General features: G+C 35.7%; 1 protein-coding gene across 1 annotated transcript in view; it reads right to left on the bottom strand.

Moving 5' to 3' along the window:
• Window positions 1-26,279, bottom strand: part of PLA2G4A (phospholipase A2 group IVA) — a 146,512-nt gene that overhangs the window by 98,601 nt on the left and 21,632 nt on the right. The window contains exons 2-3 of the mRNA XM_017524540.2: window positions 22,595-22,697; window positions 5,022-5,103 (exon numbers count right to left, since the gene is read on the bottom strand). Of these exons, the coding sequence (XP_017380029.1) occupies window positions 5,022-5,103; window positions 22,595-22,627 (115 nt within the window). The 5' untranslated portion in view covers window positions 22,628-22,697. The remainder of the gene's footprint in view (window positions 1-5,021; window positions 5,104-22,594; window positions 22,698-26,279) is intronic.

Below are 26,279 nucleotides of genomic sequence, written 5' to 3'. Positions count from 1 at the left end.
AAAAAAAAAAAAAAAAAAAAAGCAGGGTACCTAGAGTGGTGCTGCCTGGGTTCAGATAGAACATAATATCACACAATCAAACATCACACAATCACCAATTAAGCTCAAAGAGAATTACATATTAAACTACTTATGGAAGGTATCTATATGTATGAGGGAAAGACTATATTTGTTAATGTGTGTCTGCATAGTACATTTCATGCATTAATCGTTTAACTTGAAGTGACCACTGTGACTTTTGAAACAATAAAAATATACTCATTCTCATGGCTTGTAATCTGGTATTTTCATGATTTTAGTATAAAATAATTTCAGAATTTAATAATGCAATGGCGGTATTGTTTGTGTTTATTTCTGTCATTCTCATTGATAATGTAACGAGTCATGTAATTAAGCATTCCTTTATAAGAATTTCAAAAACAAACAGTATTAAGGTATTTGTGATTATTTCATTTTAAAAAAGTAAAATCAGCAAAAAACAAAAGTCATAGAATCTTTGTTCCATCATGTATTTTTAAAGTCTGTTCTGCTGAGAAGTCCTATAAATCCCAGGGTAAGCAAACATAAAATAGAAGAAATTGCTTAGAGCTTGTCTTTCAAAATATGGTCTGCAATGTCTGCATCAGTTGTATGTCAGAAATTTGGAATCTACTCCCCAAACCTACAGAATCAAAATCTGCCTTTTGAATAAGCTCCCCAGTGACTCATATGGACATTAAAGTTTGAGAAGCACTGTTTGGGGAAGATAAGGTCCAGCCTTAGAACTGCAAATGGCACAACCCTTTAAAAATTAGAAACTTGATCCAAATCTTGCCAGGAGGTTATCAGAAATAGAATATCATTTACCTACAGATACAGACTTTTTGAATATTAAGAGCTTGAGATTATTAAGAAAATCTTAAAGAAGTATATTAAGATATTAATCAATACGATCTTATAAAATTGGTTTAAGTACCATGAGTTCATAATTTTCCCAAGCATGTGTATTTTTACTAGAGTTTAAATGTGGACATTAAATACTGTTGTCACCTGAATACTTAAGTAAAGTTAGATCCACCTGCAATCCTGGAACTGTTCTTAGAAGCTCTAATGTTTATGATGCTTATTCTATAAAGAAAAAGAGTTATGTATCTAAGAAAGGGGCCAGACAGGGCAAGAATCCTCAGTGTATATATCCATAATTAGGATAGTTCTAAAACTCTAATATTCTGTGGTATTTTATCATTTAAAAGGCACTACGGCATTTCTTATCTGATCTCATCGCAGGGAGTGAAACGGCTCTAATCATTCTGAATTCTCAGGCCAGCCTCCATTATCAAACAGGATCTGTGTTTTCCCCAACACTTTCTAAAAGAAGCAGAAATTCAGTGAGCTGGCTATTGCATTTGTGTCAGCTATTTCATTTGATTATAAAATGAGCTTTGTGGCCAGAGCTGTGTGTTCTGTTTCCTACAGGCACAAAAGAAAATTCTGTGGCCAATTGAAATACTACGCTCACTGCACCCACTCTGCAAACGTATCTTCTGTTAAAAGAAGGAAGGGACAATAGAGAATATAGAGGTTAACACACATTCTCTCAAAATTTAGCACCTAACATGATGCTGACATGTAGCTTGTTATATATCTCACCTACAACTTCCTATAGGTTAGAGCTTAACAGACATGCACCCAACATTTAGCATCTAACATCATGCTGACATGTAACTTGTTATATATCATGTCTACGACAACTTCCTATAAGTTTAAAAGAGTTACATTAATATTGCCTAATTAATGCAAGCTACTTAAGTCAAAGATAAGAATAGAGCAATGATTTTTAGTCAGGTGTAAATGTGAACTTCAGATGGCCTCTTCCTATGAACCGCAAACATAAGAATGCAGGAGTCAGCACTGGAGAACTGGGTGTAAATGCTATATTTGAGTAATACTGAGATTAGCAACCATGTCTGGGAAGGAACTAGCCGCTGTCTTATTCGTGCTTGTCAATGCCCTCAAGTGAAAACAAGGCATGAATGAGATGCTGTAAATTAAAATGTCATCTCTGACCCTTCAAAAGACAGTTCACTGGGTGTTGCTGATTTTATTCTGATGTTTTAACAATGAAGAAACATATTTCTAAATGCAGCTAATTAAGGTAGCATGATTTATCAAAGGACAAAATAAAAAACAGATATAACCTTAGTATTATCTTTTTTAAAAAGAGATATGACTATTTTACCAAGAATTAACTATTTGATTTTTGATTTGTCTTGGCACCCTTGAGAAGGCCCTCACATATACACGCAAGGCAGAAAACTCCAATAGTAATCTGTCATTCTTCTTTACCAAGATGTAGAATTTTATGGAACTCTACCTTTTAAATAAATGCAGACACTGTAAACAACAGACGCGATGTAGTGTTCTGTGATCCTGGTCTTTGCAGATTTTAGGACTTTCAAAAATAGTTCTTATAGTTCTATTCTTGTCAATGTTTAAAGAACTTCTATATACAAACACCCCAAATTCGGCTACTTGGTAATTTGTATAGATTAAGCTCTCCAAGCGGTATCATCAAAATTCCTCTCAGAAAAGTGAAGGCTAATTCTAGTCTTTTCTCACTAGAATCTCCTACGGCTTCTCAAAAATAAAGTGGTTGGCACTGTATATCATCTATTCACTTTTCCCTAGTAACTTTATCATTAAATTTATGTCTCTAAAACTCCTTCTTTTTCTTTCTGTCTCTTCCTGACTCCTGTAAACTCATTAAGGTGATATAAAGGGTTGGCAAAAACTCCCTCCCCACTAAATAGGTAATAATTCAAAAAAATCCTATTACAAATGCTGAATAATAATTCTAACAGAATGCCATAACGCTGTCCTTTCTCAGTGGCCATTTTAAAAAGGAAGCTTCTAAAAATAAGAGTGTAATCTGTGTTACATACACTGTAGGGACACAAAATCTAAATGTTCCCTGTCCCAGGAGATGAATTAATATCTTATGTTCATTCTTTTAGTAACATTATCAATATCAATTCAAAGAGATTTAAAATAAAACTTTCAGCATTACTTTTCTCCCTATTCTAATTATAGTAAATAATCATCACCAAAGTGCCTGGGCCTACCGTGAGAAGTTGCTGGAAAATCAAATCCACACCAGTTGAAAGAGACTCATGGGGTATAGAATCTGAACTGCTGTTGGACTTATCTTAAGCACAAAAACAGCCATTGTCTCTACACAACAGAACTCTGCATTGATTAAAAAAAAAAAAAAAAAAGGTTGCTGCTGCCTTATCTAAGAGATAATAACTGTATTTTTAAAAGTCAAATTAGCTCTGTCTTTTGCATGCCTGACAAGTTACTGACATAGAATTTAGTTGAATTAAGAATGGTTTTTCCAACTCACAGTGTGACCTCTTCAGTGGTAAAACCCATGTCTTTTCTTGAGAGTATGGTGGGTAATAGTCTCTAAATACAGCTTCTAATGAGGCTTCTCTTTCACAGGGGCCTTTCTTTCAGTAAATTCTCATTTAAAATGGTGAAAATGAAAAGAATTATAAAAAGCAAAATAAGAATAACTTCAGAAAAATATTAATAAAGGGGTGATGATGGGTTAAACTGAAGTCTGAGATAAAATTTAGAATGTAAACCTCTGGTTGAGGCTAGTTTTGAAGAAATTGCCATTACTTTCCTCACCTGTCATGAAAACCACGGCTTGGCCAAAACTCTTGCCATTAGTTTCTACCTAACAATCCTCTCCTTGCTTCTGACATTTACCAACTTCCTGAACTCTCCTCATTCACTGAAGGTATGAGCCTTGAGCTCACATTCTTTCTTTCCTTAGTATCTAACTCCTCCTTCTCTGTTGGCATTTTCACTGCCATTTCAACAAGGTGAAGTCCCTCCTATTCTTTGAAAAAAAAGAAAAAAGAAACAAGGAAAAGTTATTCTCCACATTCCTCTCCAATATATTTAATATACTATAATCAGAACATTTAGAAAAATAAAATTTCAGTTATGTGACTTACTACTTAAGTGCCATCAAATTATTCTCATTGCATTTATGATAAAATCTGAGTCCTACGTCTGTCTTATTAGGACTTACCATCCTAGTCTCATCTGCCCCTCCACCTCCACCTCTGTTACCTATTCACTAGTAATGCTGGGTCTGTTCTAGATCCTCACAAGCATTCTGGCCTTTTTTGCCTTGGACCATGCTGTTTTCTCTGCCTGGGACTTCTTGCTCTCGTCACCAAGATACTTTTCCTTTAGGTACCAGTTTACATGTCATTTGGCCTGGGAACCCTACCTTGTTTCCTAGTCGATATGCTGCAATCTCTGTTCTTTTTCCAAAAAGACTGGTTTTGAGATTTAAATAATCCATTCCCATATCAACAATCTAAGACCTTAACAAATCCAAGGCGTTATTAAATCTAAGATGTTATCAAATTCATTGCCATAATATTTCTTTGTATCCATTATTCTTGTTATTCCCACCTGCATGAATTCCCACCATTTAAATAATAAGATTCCACAAGGAAAACAGCCTTTTTTAAAACCATGGAGAAACATACTGTCAACAAGTTAATTCAGCATTATTCGCAGGCTGTGGTTGGCATCATTTCAGCCTGTCCTATAACAATTTCTGTGGCTATTCCATACAAAATAAATACACTCAAAGGCATAAGAACTAGAGAAAAACTACATTTTAATAATTCTAAATGCATAATACCTCACAGAGACAGCTTGTTTAAAGTCTTTACTAAGTACTCTTTTTAGACAGAATTTTAAAAATTTTCTTTGAATTCCCAAGATGTGTATGTCACAAGAAAATCATTTGGTCTGACTCCAAGTGATCTCAGCTAATTTAAGACCCAGGCAAAACGTTATTCTGACAGATAGCATCAGAGAACTACTAAAAATGTTATTCAAAGATCTAGGCAAACATAACCACACTTGAAGAAAGCAGAATCTCTGATTTGTCAAGCAATTCAAGAGTGAACCATAGTTACACGTTTGACAGCAAAGCAAATAAGGGAACTTACGCATGTCACCAAAGGCCCCCTTTGTCACTTTGGTCGCATGTAACACCACTACCGTAAACTTGTGGGAATACTGGTGTTCCACCTGGAAATAAAATGACAGTAAATTTAAAATAAGCTTCCAATATAGAATCTCATTTTTTCCTTGAGACTAATTAAAAATATTCTACTTAAAAACAAGTAGCATGCATACCAGAAACATTCTTTGATCCTAAGGCTGCTCCTTTTTTGAGTCTACTCTCTCATCACGGAATCTTTGAGAAGTTTAGATTGTGCCTTAAAATGTCGCTACAGCTTGACTACAAGCACTTCTTTGCAGTCCGGTTTACCAAGCACTCAGTAAAAAATGTAAAGCAGGACTGCAGGTATTCTAGGAACACAATCAGGCTTTGTACTCCTTGACTAGGAAGCCCTGGCTTGTAAAGGTGAACTCAGAGCAAGATGTTTGAGGTTTGTTTGTTGTTGTTGCTGTTCACTGAAGCAATCACGCAAAAGACTTTTTCTGCATGACAATTCCAGGACAGCTTTCAAAACCCTATGGACCCAAGGCCATAACCAGCAAACTAACTGCACTAATTTTAATGCATTTGTTAGAAATCACATGCAAGAATATTAAAATTTGCTATCTGCCTAAAAGCTTGCATAAACATAAGAAATATTAACAGGTAGAGAACTTCATTAGACACTTTACCTAAATGGAAAGCAGTAATCAAACAATCCTCACTAAAGCAGAATGAGGAAGTGGGAACTCACATAATTCTTGGAGCAGCTGAAAAGTTTACAAAGTCTTTATCTGAAACGGAAGCATTTCTTGTTTTAATCTTAGGAGAAGAGAGATCCCAGATGGCTGATCACTAGCAGCTTGGGATGGTAGCTCCCAGTGAAAGCGCAGCGAACAAGAGGACGCCACACTTTCAGACGAATTTTTGTTGCTCACAGACCAGGAGATTCCCAGCGGAGGAGCCCCACACGTTGCCAGCATGACTCTCGTTGCCAGCGTGGCGGTCGGCGCCTCGATGCGGCGGTTCTTCGTGCAGAGTCAGAAAAGCACCAGGAGTCTTAACGCCGCTTTTTTATACGGCGCAATGGGTTGCTCAGATTCCGGCGCTGGGAATCAACAAGTTGGACGTCCACTTAGAAACCTAATTAGAAAGTCAGTAATTACAAAGACTACAGATGGATAAATTTATAACGAAGGGAAGAAACCAGCCTAAAAAGGCTGAGAATACCCAAAATCAGAATGCCTCTTCCTCTACAGGGGATCACACTTCCTCATCAACAACAGAACAAGGCCTGATGGAGAACAAGTGTGTTCCATTAACAGAAGTAGGCTTCAGAAGGTGGATGATAAGAAACTTCTGTGAGTTAAAAGAACTTCTAACCCAATGCAAAGAAACTAAGAACTTTGAAAAAAGGTTCGACGAAATGCTAACGAGAATAGACAATTTAGAGAGGAATGTAAGTGAATTAATGAGCTGAAAAATACAACACGAGAACTTCGTGAAGTACGCACAAGTTTTAACAGCTGAATTGATAGAGCAGAAGAAAGGATATCAGAGGTCGAAGACCAATTTAATGAAATAAAAGGAGAAGACAAGATCAGAGAAAAAAGGATAAAAAGGAATGAGCAAAATCTCCAAGAAATATGGGACTATGTGAAAAGACCTAATCTACGTTTGATAGGTGTACCTGAATGTGACGAAGAGAATGAATCCAAGCTGGGAAATACTCTTCGGAATATTATTCAGGAAAACTTTCCCAACCTAGCAAGGCAGGACAATATTCAACTCCAGGTAATACAGAGGACACCACAAAGATATTCCTCAAGAAGACCAACCTCAAGGAACATAATCGTCAGATTCACCAGGGTTGAAATGAAGGAGAAAATACGAAGGGCAGCCAGAGAGAAAGGTCGGGTTACCCACAAAGGGAGGCCTATCAGACTCACAGCAGATCTCTCAGCAGAAACCCTACAAGCCAGAAGAGAGTGGGGGCCAACATTCAACATCCTTAAAGAAAAGAACTTTCAACCCAGAATCACATATCCAGCCAAACTAAGCTTCATAAGCGAAGGAAAAATAAAATCTTTTGTGAACAAGCAAGTACTCAGAGATTTCATCACCACCAGGCCTGCTTTATAAGAGCTTCTGAAAGAACCACTACACATAGAAAGGAACAACCAGTATCAGCCTTTCCAAAAATATACCAAAAAGTAAAGAACATCAACATAATGAAGAATTTACATCAACTAATGGGCAAAACAGCCAGCTAACATCAAATGGCAGTATTAAACTCAACTAAATCCCCTAATCAAAAGACACAGCCAAAACCCATCGGTATGCTGCATCCAGACCCATCTATACACAAAGACTCAAAACAAAGGGATGGAGAAAGATTTACCAACCAAATGGAGAGCAAAAATAAATAAATAAAAAGCAGCAGTTGCAATTCTCGCCTCTGATAAAATAGATTTTAAAGCAACAAAGATCAAAAGAGGCCAAGAAGGACATTACATAACGGTAAAAGGATCAATGCAACAAGAAGAGCTAACAATCCTAAATATATACGCACCCAATACAGGAACACCCAAATACATAAGACTTATAAAGAGACTTAGACTCCCACACAATAATAGTGGGAGACTTCAGCATCAACATTAGACAGATCAAAGAGACAGAAAATTAACAAGGATATCCAGGACCTGAACTCAGATCCGGAACAAGTAAACTGAATAAACATTTATAGAACTCTCCACTTTAAATACACAAAATATACACTCTTATCAGTACCACATCACACTTACTTACAGGTTTAAATGAAATATTGGTTGGCTGCTTGTTTGTTATTTTCTTCCCTCGTTTTTTTCCTGTCTCCATTATTAAGCACAATTATTGGTATAAGAGAGGCTTTCAATACCCATTTTTAGACTGCATTTTAGCCTGGGCAATAAAGCAACACTTCCATTCTCTTTCCCTCTTCCTCTTTCTTCCTCTCCTTCATTCTTTTTTTATTTTTTACTTTTCTTTCTTTTTTCTCAAAAAAAAAATATATATAATTTTAGGAGAGGTAACTTCCCTTAATTTTAGTAGGCTTGCTTAACTGGCTAAAAAGTTCATAATTAGTTAAAAAGAGGCTCAGGTACTGACAATACTGAAAAGTGAGTAGTGACAGTCTAAATGCAAGGAGGCAAAAAAAATTGTCAAAAGTGTAGACAGATTCATAAGGACCAGCAGTAGCATAACATAGGGACAAAAACTAGAAAGCACTCAATAGCTTCTGTAGAAATCACTCCATCAATAGTGTAATTAACATTCCAATTTATAACACAGCATGAAAGAGGTGAAGACATGGATAATAAGCATACTTTGCTAAAAAGGCAGAGAAGCATAAAAGTCTTTCAAAATGAGGCTTATTCAATTTTATTTTAAACAAGAAATACCTTCAACATCAAAGAGTTCTGAGTAGCCAGTTTTTTTGTACATAAATGAAATGATCAATCATAAAAATATTTGGAACTAAATGAAATTGACAATACACTTTGTCAAAATTTGACTGATACACTGAAAGCAGTACTTAGGAAAATTTATAGCACTGAATGCTATATTAAAAAAGAAGAAAGAATAAAATTAATAATCTAAGCTACTACCTAAGTACTAGAAAAAGAAGAGCAAATTGATTCCAAGGTAAGCAATAGAAAAATAGTAAAAATTAGAAGAGAAATCAATAAAATTTGAAACAGGAAATAAATAGAGAAAAATCAATGAAACCAAAATTTTGTTCTTTGGAAAAATCAGTAAAATCAATGAGCCATTAGCCATGCTAACTAAGAAAAAAAAGAGAGAAAGAATAAAACTACTAATACCAGAAATGATAAGGGACATTATTACAGATCGCATGGACATTAAAAGGACAACTAGAAATACTACAAACAGCTCTATGCTCACAAATTTGATAATCTAGATGAAATGAACCAATTTTTTAAAAGACAATATCAAAATTTACATAAGAAATAGACAATCTAAATAGGCCCATATCTATTAAAAAATTTAATCAATAATTAATAACCTTACAAAACAGAAAGCACCATGTTCACATGGGTTCACTGTTAAATTCTACCATTTAACAGGAAACTATCAATTCTCTACAATCTCTTCCAGAGGATAAAAGCAGAGGGTATACTTCCTAACTCTTTCTTGGAGGCCACCATTACCCTAATTCCAAAACTAGAAAAAAACATTACAAGAAAAGAAAACTACAGACCAATATTTCTCAAGAACATACATGCTAAAGTTCTCAACAAAATATTAGCAAACCAAGTCTAACAACATATAAAAAGAATTATACACCGGGCCGGGCACAGTGGCTCATGCCTGTAATCCCAACACTTTGGGAGCCCAAGGCGGCTGATCACCTGAGGTCAGGAGTTTGAGACCAGCCTGGCTAAGATGGTGAAACCCCATCTCTACTAAAAATACAAAAACGTTAGCCAGCCATGGTGGTGTGTGCCAGTAATCCCAGCTACTTGGGAGGCTGAAGCAAGAGAATCACTTGAACCCGGACGGCAGAGTTTGCAGTGAGAGAGATAGCCCCACTGCACTCCAGCCTGGGTGACAGAGCAGGACCCTGTCCCCGCCCCCCCCCCAAAAAAAAAGGAAAGAAAGAAAAGAATTATACACCATGACCAAGTGGGGTTTATTTCAGATATGCAAGGTTCAGCATTCAAAAGTCTATTAATTTAATCCATCATATCAACCAGCTAAACAAGAAAAACTACATGATCATATCAACAGATTAATAAAAAGCATTTGACAAAATTTAACACCCATTCCTAATTTAAAAAATCTTTTAGCAAGCCAGAAATAGAAGGGAGCTTCATCAACTTGATAAAAGACGTCTTCAAATAAACTATAATTAATGTCGTACTTAATGATGACAAAATAGAAGCCTCCTGGAAAAGATCAGGAACAAGGCAAGGAGGTTCCCTGTCATCAACCCTTTTCAACATTGTACTGGAAGCCCTACTTAATGCAATAAGATAAGAAAAGGAAATAAAATGTATATAGATTGAGAATGAAGAAATAAAACTTTGTTCACAGATAACATGAATGTCTATTTAGAAAATCCAATATAATCAATTAAAAAAAAACTTCTTGGAACTAATATGTGAATATAACAAGGTTGTAGAAGATAAGATTAATATACAAAAGTCAAATTGCTTTTCTACATACCAGAAATGAACAAATAGACTTTGAAATTAAAAACACAATAATACTTCTATTAGCACTCCCCAAAATAAAATAGTTATAAATATAACATAGTATGTAAAAGATCTATATGAAGAAGAATACAAAACTCAGATGTAATAAATCAAAGAAAAACTAAATAAATGGAGAGATATTCCATATTCATGGATGGAAAGACTCAATAATGTAAAAATGTCAGTTCTTTCCAAAGTGATCTATAGATTCAACGAAGTCCCAATAAAAATCACAAACTATTCTGTGAAAATGAGAAACTGATTCTAAAATTCATATGAAGAGGCAAAAGACCCCAAAATGGTGAACACAAAATTGAAAGAGAAGAAAAAAGTTAGAGGACTGATGCTATGCCACTTCAAGACTTACTATACAGCTACAGTAACCAAGACAGTGTGGTACTGGCAATAAATAAATAAATAAATCAGGTGAATAGAACAGAATAGAGAAGAACATAAATAAGGTCAACTGATCTTTTACAAAGGAGAAAAGACAACACAATGAAGCAAAGATAGTCTTTTCAACAAATGATGCTGGAGCAACTGGACATCCACATGTAATAAGTGAATCTACACAGATTTTAACTGAGCTTGAAATACAATGAGAAAATGCTCTTGAAAATCTAACTTTAAAATTAGCTTTCTCCATTAAAGAAACCCTCTCAATAATAATTATTATACATAATGATGCTCCTCTCCCAAAATCATCTATGCTCTTATTCCATATCTAAGAGCTTCTAAAATTACATGGGTTTTCAAATACCTAGAAACTTCTTTATATCATAAAAATTGAGCAATATTTTAACCCACTAATGAATATTTGCCTTTTGAAGTTGCTGCAAATATATTCGTATATTGTTTCTTAATAACACGTACAGAAAGATTGTTTTTATTACAAGGACTCATTGAATGTAAGCCATAAGTCATACATTCTACTAGACACCAACTGTCATTTAATATTCCCAACAATCCTATAGAATAGGTGTTATTATTTATATTTATAAATGAGTAAAATGAGATTCTGAGAGGCTCAGTAATTTCCCAGTAACTCACAGATAGTAAACGGTGACAGCCGGGCATGGTGGTTCACACCTGTAATCCCATCACTTTGGGTGATGGGATTACAGGTGGGTGGATCATGAGGTCAGGAGTTCGAGACCACCCTGACAAACATGGTGAAATTCTGTCTCTGCTAAAAATACAAAAATTAGCTGAGCATGGTGGCACGCATCTGTAATCCCAGCTACTCAGGAGGCTGAGGCAGGAGAATCACTTGAACCCAGGGGGGCGGAGGTTGCAATGAGCTGAGATGGAGCCACTGTACTTCAGCCTGGGCCACAGAGCAAAACTCTGTCTCAAAAAAAAGATCATAAATGGTGACCTTTTACTACAATTCAGGCTTACTGTCCTTGGTCTGTGCCTATCTCTTTCTAAGAGCTTTAAGGATTAAGAAGAAAGTATCTATAATAAAGTAAGCACATACTCTTGGAGAAAGATGTTCAGTTTCAATCAGTGATTATCCAAATAGTCTTTTGAGAATCATTTACCATGTTTCCTGGGGCCACTATCACAAGTAATTTCAAACTAGTCCAGACTGAACCAGGTTTCAACTTGGATAGAAGATGTTTGATTATATCTCAGGGGTAGTGCCAGAGGAAATTATATTACTGAATTTGCAACCAGTGTTCTCCAAGGGAAACTAATGACTCAGGATGATGGTGGCTGGTAGTTGGCAGGGAGAGATGTCATTTTAATTGAGATGTCAAATCTAAGCTCAATCCACAAATTTAGTCACGAAGTTTAAGCTTTGCCTTCAGGTCTTGGATTATTCTGAGTGTCTTTCTTCATCCATAATAGTTTCCATAGTAAAAACCAAGACCTTTTTCTTTTCAAAATTATAATTTTTTTATTTATTAAGAAAAAAGCTTTTTATTCATTCTGGATCAGTATGTTGATATATGTAACAATGATTGGCATTGAAAAAAAGAACCAAATTATATCAAATCAATTTAATGATTTTAAAACGCTACTGATATAAGACATGAACCAAAGAAACAATTATAAAATAATGCTGATGTAGATTCTGCATGCAAATATTGTTTTCTCTATTCAACCTAACTTGGCCTAATTTTTAAAACTAAAAACCATTAGTACGACAAAGACTACGATATGTTATTATAAACTTAGAGATAATCATCATGATTAGGAACAGGCACTTTCTCAGAAATTTTTTTTTAATGGCTGCATTAATTTCATTAATAAATCATGAGATTTTTTTGGTAAGATACTTATTTTCAGTTTCACTTCCTGGTGTGGAGTTTCATTCTAATATAACTATGAAGCACAGGTGTTTTGCTATTATTCACCAACAGTTTCAAAAAAATAATCAGCATTATCTCTTTATAGTCTAACAACACTATCTAACCTTGCTTTCAAAATTCTCAGTCATGGGTTGGCTATGTGCAGAAATTATCTTAATGCTCAAAACACCTAATTTGGGACAGAATTGGTTAGCTCTAGAAGACATCGCTAAAAGAAAATCAAAGTCAGAAATATGACTTCAGGTTCTTCTTTCCATGAACAAGAAATTTATCACCTGCACAATAAGTTTATACATTAAGTTTAGCAATATATTATATTATTTTTATTTTATTTTATTTATTTTTTTGAGACAGAGTCTCATTCTGTCACCCAGGCTAGAGTGCAGTAGCTCAGATGATCTTCCTATCTCAGCCTCCCAAGTAACTGGGACTATAGGCATGCACCACCACACCTGGCTAATTTTTGTATTTTGTTTTTGTTTTAGTAGAGAAGGGATTTTGCCATATTGCTCACGCTAGTCTCAAACTCCTAGGCTCAAGTGATCTGCACATCTCAGCCACTCAAAGTGCTGGGATTACAGGCATGAGCACCACACCTGAGCTATATATGTATATATTTTTAAAAATAAGAGCAAATATAGAGTGCATTCTTATTGCAGTAAGGAGATTTTAAGTCCTCTTTTAACCATAAGTATAGAGACTAGCATCCAGAATATATATAAGGAACTCAACTCAATAGCAAAATAATAACAATCTGATTTTTAAAACAGGTTAAAGACCTAAATAGACATTTCCCAAAAGAAGACACTCAAATGGCCAACAAGTATATGAAAAAATGCTCAACATCATTTATCCTCAGGGAAATGCAAATCAAAACCATGATGAGATATTCCCTCATTCCAACTAGAATCGCTATCATAAAGGCCACAAAAATAACAAATGCTGGCATAGATGTAGACAAAGAGAAACATTTAAACACTGTTGGTGGAAAAGTAAATTTGTATAGCCATGTGTAAAACAGTATGAAGTTTCTCCAAAAAAATTAAAAATCGCACTACCATATGGTCCAGCAATTGTACTACTGGGTATATATCCAAAGGAAATGAAAATAGTGTGTCGAAAACAAATTTGCACTCCCACTTAATTGCAACACCATTCACAATAGCCAAGATATGCAATCACCCTAAGTGCCCATCAATGGATGACTGGATAAATAAAAGTGGTGCATGTAAACAATGGAGTACTATTCAACCACAAGAAAGAGGGAATCCTGTCATTTGTTCTAACAGGGATGAACCTGGAGGACATTATGTTAAATAGGTATATATTTGCCGCTGGGCATGGCAGCTCACATCACACCTGTAATCCCAGCACTTGGGGAGGCTGAGGAGGATAAATCATTTGAGGTCAGGAGTTCGAGACCAGACTGACCAATATGGTGAAACTCCATCTCTGCTAAAAATACAAAAATTAGCCGGGTGTGGTGGTGGGCACCCGTAATCCCAGCTTCTCAGGAGGCTGAGACAGGAGAATGGCTTGAATCTGGGAGACAGAGGTTGCAGTGAGCCAAGATCACACCACTGCCCTCCAGCCTGGACAACAGAGCAAGACTCCATCTCAAAANAAAAAAAAAAAAAAAAAAGGTATGTATTGGCACAGAAAGACAAATAGTACAAGATCTACCCATATGTGGAATCTAAAGAAGTTGATGCCATAGAAGTAGAGTAAGATAATGGCTACCAGAGGCTAGGGAAGATAGGAGGGAGGAGAAAATGGGGAGAGAATGGTAAATGGGTAAAATGTTAGGGAGGCGGAGTAAGTACTGGTGCCCTATAGCACAGTAGGCTGACTACGGTTAATAGTAAGGTGATCCACATCTCAAAATAGAAGAGAAGATTTTCAGTGTGCTCACCACAAAGACAGGATAAATGTATGAGGTGATGAATATGCTAAAAATCTTGGTTTGATTATTACACTATGTATAATATATTGGAACATGCTACTGTATCCTATAAATATGTACAATTACTATGTGTCAATTAAAAGCAGAATTTTAAAAAGTGAAGTGTCAGACAAAAAAGGAAAAATATTGCAGGGGCTGCTCTAGCAGTGGCAACCAGCAAAAGAAAATATTAATGATAACAGCTTGGTTCTAAAATTATAATTTATCTGGGTGCAATGGTGCACACCTGTAGTCACAGCTACTTGAAAGTCTCAGAGAAAAGAATCGCTTGAGCCCAGGAGTTTGAGACCAGCCTAGGCAACGTAGCAGACCCTGTCTTTAAAAAAGAAAATGGTAAAATATTTATTTAATGATATGTTCACCATGAATTTGTAGTGACTATAATATCCTTAAAACACTTAAACAAAACAATCGCTCAAATATCTGGCACCTAAATTGTAAGTTCAATATAGATTCTAGTCCAATGGTAACTAAATAGCTACAGCATCATACACACACACAAATTGAACATCAGCCTTTTGCTACCTCAATACTTATGATGAAATCTACACTCTCCTGTAGCATCGGTGATTGAGTGGACTGTGAAGGACAGGTGCACCTCCCGCTTTCTGGATGAGCTCATTAGAATACATGAAGTAGCGTGTGCAGTTGAAAAGTTTTTCCCACACATCCTTGGCACTTTGGGGCATTCATATTTATTCGGTTTAGACTTACTGCCCTAGATGATCATGTTCATTCAGATCTAAGATGTCTTTGCACAGATGGTTTTCAAATGTGAACTTTAAGGCCAACAAATCCAATACACTTGAAAATCTGGATCTGCCAACAAATGCTATTTTAGATATTTTAACCCTATTTTAAGGAATTTCTTAAAAACCTCCTCCCTGACTTACTTGTTCTGTTCATTAAGCAACAAATAAAAGGTTCAGGCCAGGTGGGGTGGCTCATGCCTGTAATCCCAGCATTTTGCGAGGCTGAGGAGGGCGGATCCCTTAAGGTCAAAAGTTCCAGACCAGCCTGTCCAACATGATGAAACCCCAACTCCATTAAAAATACAAAAAATTAGCCAGGCGTAGTAGTGCATGTCTATAATCCCAGCTACTCAGGAGGCTGAAGCAGGACAATCACTTGAACCCGGGAGGTGGAGGTTACAGTGAGCAGAGATCATGCCACTGCACTCCAGCCTGGGTGACAGAGTGAGACCCTGTCTCCAAAACAAAAAAAAGCTCATAACTGAAAGACACAGACTTACTTGGTATATATTCTCAGGAGTTTTAGGTTAAAAAAAAAAAAAAAAAAGACACAGACAGAAGGGCATTTACAATAAAATTTTCTGTTTTCTGTCTTTGTTTCCTCATATATATAAAATGGCAATCAGAAAAGCAACTTCATATGACTTTTCTGAGAATGAAATGACTATATATAAAAAGAATTAAAAACAGAAAAGTAAAAGTTTCAATATTTTTATTATTTCTACACCCTTGTTAATAATATATTACATTGGTATATAATTATATATAAATAAAATATATTATTTTACTTAATATTATACACTAAGCAAAATTATAAAGTAGGTAAAACGTGGTTTTCTTACTCTCAGCATATAGCCTTCGATGGGAAGAAGGCTTCCTTTACCTATCTCATGTCATTGAGCAGTGAAGATCCATATTCTGGATGTAGAAAAAAACTGTCATATGGTGAAGAACCAACAGTCCGGCCAGTAACACAGGATTTTCTCAAGGGTTCCCTGGCACAAATCCAGACTCCAACATTAGAATTGCACATAGGGCAATATTGAATGTCAAGTTTAGGGGATAACTTTAGCATGTGTGGAAATCCTTTAAAATAGGATGATTATCCATCTTTTTGGGATTGTCTGGAGGCACTACTGACTGTGAAAGAAGTAATTAGGGAATTCCACCTACGATAACAGCAGGGTAAGTAATCAAGGTGACCACTGCCCACTCAAAATAACTATAAACTGGATAATGTTTTAATAAATAAACATTTGTCTAAAAGTAGGAAAGAACTAACTAGATAGGAAAGCATTAACTACCAGGACAGAGAGCAAAGATTTAAAAGAGCACAAAAAGCAGGGAGGTGAGCTCAGTGTTACCACGGTGGCATTTCCTGATCCAGAAGAGGACACGACTGAGAGACTGTGCAGCCTTGAGAGATTCATGAGCGTTCTAGGCGTAAGGATCCTGGTAATCCACACTCCTGTTTCAGATTAAAATCTCCATAGTCCATGACATAGGAATAACTATGAACATCCCTTCCATGTACTGGCAACCCATTTTAGTGTAATCTAAGCTGCCCAGAAAACAACCCATCTGGGATTACGTTTGTCCCAACCTGCTAGTTTCCCCAGGGGCCTGATGGAAGTAAATAAGTTTTCTCCAAAAGATTACTTCTATTTTTCACCACAATGTTCAACACAAAATCAGAGATAACTGGGAATATAAGGAGGCATGACACCAAGACTGCAAACCAGCGTAATCAATCAACCGCCACAGAAACAAACGCATCCATTCATCAGCTACACTATACTTACCATGTTCAGGGAAAATAAAGTCAAATTGAAATACAACTCTATGGAACTGGAAGTATTTAAAAAATGGCTAAGAAGATTTTAAAAAGAGCCAAAAAGAAATTTGAGAACTGAAAGATAAACCTGGTGACCTTCTAGGGATTTCTGATCTATGCTGTGTGGTAAAGAAGCAGAAACATGGACATTACTTTAAATTAGTGCACAGTTGCCTCCTAAGAGAGGCTTGTGGCAGGGCAGGGCTGATATCCAGGAAAAGTAAGAAGTTTCTCATTAATGGTGATGATTAATTTTACACATCAATTCCAGTAGGCCATGTGGCATCCAGATTAAACACTGTTTCTAGGTATGTCTGTAAGGGTATTTCTAAATGACGTTAGCATTTGAATCAGTGAGCTCAGTAAAGTAGATTGCCCTCCTAGATGCAGATGGGCCTCACCCAATCTGCTGAGAGCCCTAACAGGACAGAGGTGGAGGAAGGAAGACTTCACCCCCTTTATTCTCCCCTCACTGCTGGAGCTGAGACATCTCTTTGCATCTTATCCTGCCCTCAGACTGGGATTTACGTTTTCAGCTCCCCTGATTCTCAGGTCTTCAGACTAAGACCAAAATACACCCGAACTTCACAGCATTTTCAGCTTGAGATAGCAGATCGTAGGACTGCTCAGCCTCCATAATTGTGTGAGCCAATAATTAATCAATTAGCAGTAATTAATGTCTCATAATAAATCAATAAATTAATCAATATCTCCTATTTGTCATAACAAATACCTCATAATTTAAAAATTAATTAATATCTCCTATTGGCCCTGAAATTAATTAATATCTCCTATTGGCCCTGTTTCTCTAGAAAACCCTAATACACTAGCTTTCTTCTTCCTCATTTTTCTAGATATTGTGAGTTCTCAAAAAATTCTATTTGCCTAAAAACTCATTATTAAGTCATTTACAGTCCTCTGCTTTTGTAATTATAGTTTCATCACTTTTATATTTTTTATTTTCCAGTAGCAGCCTCTCACCTTCTAACTTTTCTAAAAATATCTTATTATTTCAAAGGAATAATTTTGTGCACGTAACACTTTACTATTAATAAAGCTCCGTGAAGCAGACACAGCAGGTCCTATTTATACCCCATTTTCCAGATGAGGCAGGTAAAAGTCAGAGTCTACGTGTTCATGAGCATATAACTGGGAAGACCAGAACTGCCAACAGAACACTAGTTCTTTGATTACCTATTCCAGTGGTGGTTTTCTTTCCTGTATTACTGTAATAATCTGAATAATAGCTTTCTACATTTTTGGTAAAATTTCTAGTCATCCTACAATGGTATTTTTTAAAAGCCCTTGTATTTTGGTATGCAACCATGCTGTCATATCCATGTGGTTGACTGTCCCTAATGTGAAGACAACCTTAGTTTCTGTGGGATATGGGGCAGTGCCCCTCCATTGTTAATAGGTGGTAGAAAGAGGTATGAATTTTTTCACTTCAGGGAGATGACTCATCTATTCAGAATAAAAAGACAGAAAATGTTATAAATATTTTATATTTGATCTCTTGTAAAATTGATGGCTCCTGGTCAAAAAAAAAAATCTTCTATAAATTCTGAAGACACAAAAATCCTTAAGGTTGGAAGGCACCTCATAATGATTCTAGACATATGAGAACTAAATTCTGTTATATATGTGTCGCTCTACTTTCCTAGCAGCTTCTTAACATCCGAGCACCATCGGAAGCCAGAGAGCTTGCTGGCTGCAAATTGCTGCATCAGCCTACAGGATTCTCCGACATGTCCCTGCATCACAGGAACAGTGAAAATGAGCCCAGTCTTCTGGCCTTGAGGCAGCCAAAACTGTATTAGCCTGTTTGGCACCAAGAGCTCATTACTATTAATAGTAAGCTGGCTTGATTCACTCCAACTTTCCATTTTACTAATATCACTCAGTGTTGAGTGTGCTTCCTCACTTACATATTTTGAAAAATATCTTTCTGTGAAAACCTGAGCAGGAAATTTTGTTTTTAAAACAATTTACACACATACACACACACACACGTGTGTATGTGTGTGCGCACCCACAGTTGGTTTTTTTTCATATACACACAGCAAGAATAAGAAGAATGAAGAAAACTGTAAAGCTCACAGATCAAGAGATCATTTAAAAGGGCTAGAACTTGGCTTCACACCCAAGAGATCACTTAAAAGGGCTAGAACTTGGCTTCACACCCAAGAGATCATTTAAAAGGGCCATAAATTAGAATACTAGTTGATGTCTAAGCCTCATGTTGGAGAAAGGAAAAATGTGATACCAATATGTGGGTTTTTTTTTTCATGTTTTGTAAAATGGCATAATATAATATTACTACATTGGTAATTATTATAGTCTAAATCTGTTGCTATAGTTAACAGAATTTTCAAGAAAAGGCAGCAGTGCTGGACCTCAGATGTCTGGACACAGTTTGTGTTTTAAATATACTCTGCCATGGTAAAAGAAGAAACTGAATGGCCGGCCCACAAGATCCTCTGACAAGACATATGAGGCGGCTACGCGGCCGTCAGTAGTAAGGCCTGCTCAGATCAAGAAGAGTGAAAGTCATTCCAAATAATCATGTTCTTTGAAATGTTTTGTGTTCCAACCATACTGAACTTCCTTCATTTCCTTGAATCATGTACTATTATATCTCACCTTCAGACTAATTCAAATATGCCTATTTTTTCCAATTCAGAAAAGTCATTTTCTCTCTCTTTAACTGACAAATTTCTGCTAACCTTCAGGTCTACTAATGTGTTACTTCCCCTAGAAATCCTTTCCAGAGGATTCATGTTATTAATTCCTCCTATGATATACTCCCAGAGTCCTCTTCATTGTCTCTTATCAGAGCCCTCACATTGTGGGCTTACATTATCTTACATTATGATTATCAACAATTTTTTCATATTTTCTGCTAAACATAAACTCAACCCGGAGTTCAAGACCAGCCTGGCCAACATGGTGAAACTCCATCTCCATTACAAATACAAGAAAAATAGCCGGGTATGGTGGCAGATGCCTGTAATCCCAGCTGCAAGGGAGGCTGAGGCACACGAATTGCTTGAACCCAAGACGTGGAGATTGTAGTGAGCCACGATCCCGCTACAGCACTCCAACTTGGGCAACAGAGTGAGACTACATCTCAAACAAAAAAAAAGCAACAACTAATTGGAAAATAAAGTTTGCAAATATCTTTACCTTTATAATTACATTAAAACATCAAATATCAAAAAATACATCTAAAATACACACACACACACACACACACACACACACACACGATTTCTTACAGAAAACTATAATACATTATTGAGATAATTAAATTAAGCAACATTTAGTTTTGGATAAGATTCATGGTTTGTTAATGGATTGAAAGACTCAACATTGTTATCATATTATCTCTCCTCTATAGAATCATTGCAGTCCCAACCAAAATCCCAGCAATTTTGTGGGCATGTGTGCGTGCATGTGTGCATGCATGCATGTGTGTGTGTAAATTGGCAAAATGAATCCAATTATACGGAAATGCAGAGAACTAAAAATAGACAGGATATTCTTAAAGAAGAAAAAATTTGAGGATTTACATTACCATATATAAAGACACACTTTTAAGCTACAGAAATTAGGATAGATTGGTCTTGGAGCAAACACAGACTATTTGACCAATACAACAGAAAAGAAATGAAGCCACACATATATGGTTGCCTGATTTATAGGAAATCACCATTGCCACTGAATGATGGTATTCACCATTGCCATTGAAAGAGAATATGATGGTTATTAGTAGACTAAATAAATAGCTTGTGATATAGTCAAATAATGAAAAACCACATAGAATGTAAAAGTGTGGAAGTCTGCTACTCACAGCAGCATGAATGAATCTCATAGATATAGTGTTGAATGCAGAAATCTACATGAAGGTCGAAAATAAGCACAACTTACCCATGATAATAGAGGTAAAATACTGGCTACCTTCCAGGCAAGTTATTGACTGGAAGGTAGATGAGCAAGTCTTCCTGGGTGCTTATAATCTGAGTGATGGCTTCAGGGGTGGAATATATATGTAAAAATCCACCATGTTTAACAATTAAGATTTATGCACTTCATGTATATTATACCTCAATTATTTTTTTTTTTAAAAAAGAGAGTCAAATAGAAATAAGAGCTTGCATAAGAAAACTGAGAAATAGGCCGGGCGCGATGGCTCCCACTTGTAACCCCAGCACTTTGGGAGGCTGAGGCAGGCAGATCACGAAGTCAGGAGTTCGAGACCAGCCTAGCCAACAAAGTGAAACCCTGTCTCTACTAAAAGTACAAACATTAGCTGGGCATGGTGGCACACACCTGTAATCCCAGCTATTCAGGAGGCTGTGGTAGGAGAACCGCTTAAACCCAGGGGGCGGAGGCTGTGGTGAGCTGAGATCATGCCACTGCACTCTAGACTGGGCAACAGAGCAAGACTCCATCCCAAAAAAAGAAAAAGAAAACTGAGAAGTAACCAAGAGCAAGGAAATAGAAGAAACAAAACCAGAAAAATCTGAGAAGAATTTAAGAAAAAAGTAATGAGCAGCAGAGTGGGGTAGAAGGAGTGTGGGGACTGAAGAGCTTACTGGATTTAGCCCCAAAGAAGCCAATTAATTAGACCTTTCTGTGAAGTGGAAGGGCCGAGTCCAGGGCAATGGTTCAAGTTATGAACGGAGGGAAATAAGGCATTACAAACAATTATAATAAGCTTTTTATTTAAGGAGGGCAAGAGAGAGGATGATATCTAGAAATGAATGCAGAGTAAGAAAATAGCATTTTATTTCAAGTAAATATGAGGCTATGGATTATTCCTTAAATATCCATTAAACCTATATCAACCTCATACAAACCTGAGTCTCAAATGCTGAATTCAGCAAGAAACTCTCTCTTCTATTTATTGACCAGAAGAGAACATGTATACTTCCACCGGAGTTTGGAAAATTACATACTAAAATTTGAATTACTTAACTCTTTACTAAAACTAACCACCCACAGAAGAATTTGTTTAAACATATCTAACTAAGGGAAAGTTTACAGAATTAATTACCCTAAAAATGCAAACCAAAATATAGCCCTGAACTCAGACATTCTTTTACTTTCATTCTTCTTTCCACCAAGCCATGTGAAGGGTGCAAACTACGCAGGCTGATGATTGCTAAGTGATAACGACAGTTTTTATTGTTCCATTATTATTGCAGATGTTTTGGTATTTTTTTCTTTCGATTTCCTCTTTTCTAGAAACTTAAAGCAATAAATTGAAAAGTTAAATTAGTTTTATGAAGTTCCGTAGCCTCTTTGCACCACATTAAGTTCACATGACTATAATAACAAACGGAGAAGCTGTCACAGTTTTACTTTACTAGCAACGCCCGCAGTGCTCACGTACGGAAACATGTCAGCCCCCCTCCCAGAAAGAATTCATAAACAGTGAATGACTTACTATAATGTGCTGATAAGGATCTATAAATGACATTTTGGTTTCAATTACAGGAAATCTTTTCACACTTCAAAGGTCTTCTTTGGCACTCTAGCGTCTGTAAAACCTACAAAATAAACAATCACTATTGTTAAGCTTCCTTTTGGATGCAGTTCTAAGATTGGAAGGATTATGAGTATGCGTCTTAGGAAGAAAAAGTCTACCCAAGGACACTAGATAGATTGAGTTCCTTAGGTGTATGAATGGGTATCACACATAACGTAGGGGAAGGGTAAACATATTTTGATGATACTGTTTAATTTCCATATTTACTTCTGCAAATTTACACTGTGAATAATTATTCGGAAACTACAAGGGCTTGTGTTGTTTTTCATTTGCCAAGTATTTTAGGAGAAATGTGTTGAAATTATGGAAAATTAAAATTTTTTTGTTCTATTTATAATTAAGCCACATGTCATGGTTTCCTCAGTGGTGTTGGCATTATACAAATTCACAATAAAAGGAAAGCTTTTTTTCACCTAGCTATTTGTTAGGAATTATAAAAGTACATTCATGTTGAATTTGAACTTTAGCAATGACATTTTTAAAGAAATGTTTGTTCATTTGAAGATGCCAGTTTACTTTAGAAGCAGTTAATTGAAAATATTTTAATGGAAAAATACTCTCTATGCTTTCCTTTTCTCTTCTACAATTATTCTTCATTATTTAAAATCAAACAAAAACTATTTAATGAATAAACATCTTTGCTATTCCATTATACCAAGTCCTTGAGACTTCATAAAACACCATACACTTATATTTCAGTATTCTATAAGTCACATCTAATTTGGAATATCTTCCCAAGTATCCTTATTATTTATCTTGAATATGTAGATTCTTAATGTACATTACAAAAACACTTTTTAATGTAAATTAAATATAACTTAATGTAAATTACAAAAATACTTTTTAAAAGTGTTTTTATTTCAGGATAAATCAAATTTGTTTTACATTTTTAATGATCTTTCTTTTTAAACATCAACTTTTAAAAAATTACAAAAATGATTCCTGCTCATTGTCACAAACACAAGCTGCAGAAGTGAACAAAGAATAAAATGTAATCACAATTTTCATTATGAAGTATATCTTTCCAGGCCATTTCACTGCTTTTTCATAATACTTAAAGTAATAGGAAAACAGAGGATTTGAAATTTTTTTTTTTACAAAAATGGGATTTTCTCATATGCCCTTAAGTTTTTAAACTCACTTTCTTCATCATATTTGGTTGTAAAAAATATGAAGCAATATTATGTGAATGATAAAAATCACCCATAGTTCTCTACTTAAGAATTATAAAAAATAAGGATGCCCCCTGTTCTTCATTCTGGTCCGTCAATCATTTTTATTTTTACCAACAAGAAAAAAAAAAAGTGAAATTTTAAAGTAAAACATCTATTGACTTTCATCACTTACTTCTTAAGCTCCGAAAGTACAAGTATTTTTATCTTATCATGAATATTCATCAGGCTGAAAATGTATACAGCATTTTAAATCAACTTTTTAAATAAAAATAAGGCCAAACTACCATTCTGATTTATCATAATAAATTACTATAATCTTGGTTTTGCATTTTATTTAAAACCTAATAGAAAATTTTGCTGATAACATTAACCAATTATCAACTGCTTCGACGGTATAGTTTGATTATTCCCTCCTCCAAAACTCATGTTGAAATTTAATTGTCAATGTAAGGTACAGGGAGGTAGGGCCTTTGAGAGGTGATTAGCTGACGAGAGTTTCACCCTCATGGGTGGGTTTAATGCCTTTTTAAAGCGGCTTGTGGAATGGGCTCTCTCTCTTAGCTCTTTTGCCTTCTGCCATTTTTGCCTTCCAGCCTTCCTCTTCTCTGGACAATGGCTATCTTGAAAGAAAAGAAGAGTCTCACCAGGAACCAAAACTGCTGGTACCTTGGCCTTAGGCTTCCCAACTTCCAAAACTGTAAGCCAATAAATTTATTTACTTTATTAATTACCCAGTGTGTCATATTCTGTTACACCACACAAAATAGACTAAGGCACTTGGTTTTCACATTTCCGTTATTTTGGTTGGATCTGGCTGCTATTGTCCATAACTTTCAGGATTTTATTCCAATATCATCTTTCCAGTGAAGTCTTCCATAACCATATTATTTAAAATTGGCAAAAACCATGTTTTTTTGCTTTATGGCCATCTGACATCTACTTATGTCGTTTTGTTGTGTTTATCCATCTCTTCTCCCTTCTTCATTAGAATATAGATTCCATGAAGGTAGATTTTTTAGTGTGTTTCATTCATTGTGAAATTCCCAGTCGCTATGTAGGCACATGCGGGTACTTAATACATACGTTAAACAATGAATGAATGATAGGATATATGTACACATGTAAGAAGAGTAATTTTCAAGCCCAGTTACACCAAAGCGTTCTGCTCAAGTCAAGGGAAGTTCACTTTCTATTTATCCAGAAGTTGTATTACCCTCATTCTCTATTCTACCACACCATCTTACACTGTTAATCAAAACCGATGAGTTTCTCTTTTATCTCTTATTATTTTTCCCTAATTATCTACTTATATACACATCATACAGACATGATTATTCATTTACCACTACAGTATACTGTGCCTTTGATTAGGCTCTAAGTTTTTTTGAAATTATATATTTAATTGATATTATAAAACAATGAAGACAAAACTACAATAATTTTTATGTTTAAATTTATAATACAAGAAATATATCTATATTGAGTGATATGATCCTTATGATTTAGCACTTCCCATTATCAGCATTTTCTGAGCTATTTCTATCACAACGTTTTAAAAGTGATCAGTAATGACTTAATCTACCAGTATGGCTGATGTTTTTATGCCAACTAAATTCAAAGTATGGCTGCATCCGTTTCAGAGTCAGAATGTAGCTAATACTCTAGCACTGTGGGTGGAATATATTTTTATGAATGATTTAAAAATCACCTGCCTCATTCTCATCTTAACCGTCCATATTTTCCTTATATCATTTCCCCTCAGAAGTGAAGTAATTTCTTAATATGAAGCCTTCTATGCATATGATAGTTCACATAAAGCTCCTCGGCCCAAGAGCAAGAGACCTTTGGATTACTGCAGTAGTAGTAATTCCTGAGAGGTATGTCTTCCCTTTCCAGAAGCTGAAATGTCTGTGTAGGATGATGCCAGGGCAGCATATATCAAGGATTCAAAGGCTGATGGAAAGCCAACTATTTTCTTTATTGAAGCAGCATAATTTAGTGAAAACACCATTGGATATGAGATCTAGAAAGACCTTAATTCAAGCTCCAGTTTCATATTCTAAGACCCAGGTTACTTGCTTATAAACGTGCATAACACTATTGTGAAAGGCACCTAGGCCATAATAAATATGCAATGCATATGATTCACTTTTAAGATAAAGATTAATAGACTGGGCTGGGCATGGTGGCTCATGTCTGTAATCCTAGCACTTTGGGAAGCCAAGGCCTCCCAAAAGTGATCACAAGGTCAAGAGATCGAGACCATCCTGGCCAACATGGTGAAGTGCCATCTCTATTAAAAATACAAAAATTAGCTGGGTGTGGTGGCATACGCCTGTAGTCCCAGCTACTCAGGAGGCTGAGGCATGAGAATTGTTTGAACTGGGAGGCGGAGGTTGTAGTGAGCC

This window comes from Cebus imitator, unplaced genomic scaffold (genome assembly GCF_001604975.1).
Source record: "Cebus imitator isolate Cc_AM_T3 unplaced genomic scaffold, Cebus_imitator-1.0 Scaffold33, whole genome shotgun sequence".
Lineage (NCBI taxonomy): Eukaryota > Metazoa > Chordata > Mammalia > Primates > Cebidae > Cebus > Cebus imitator.
Note: the sequence above shows the minus strand (reverse complement) of the source record. Positions and strands in the feature narration are given on the sequence as shown.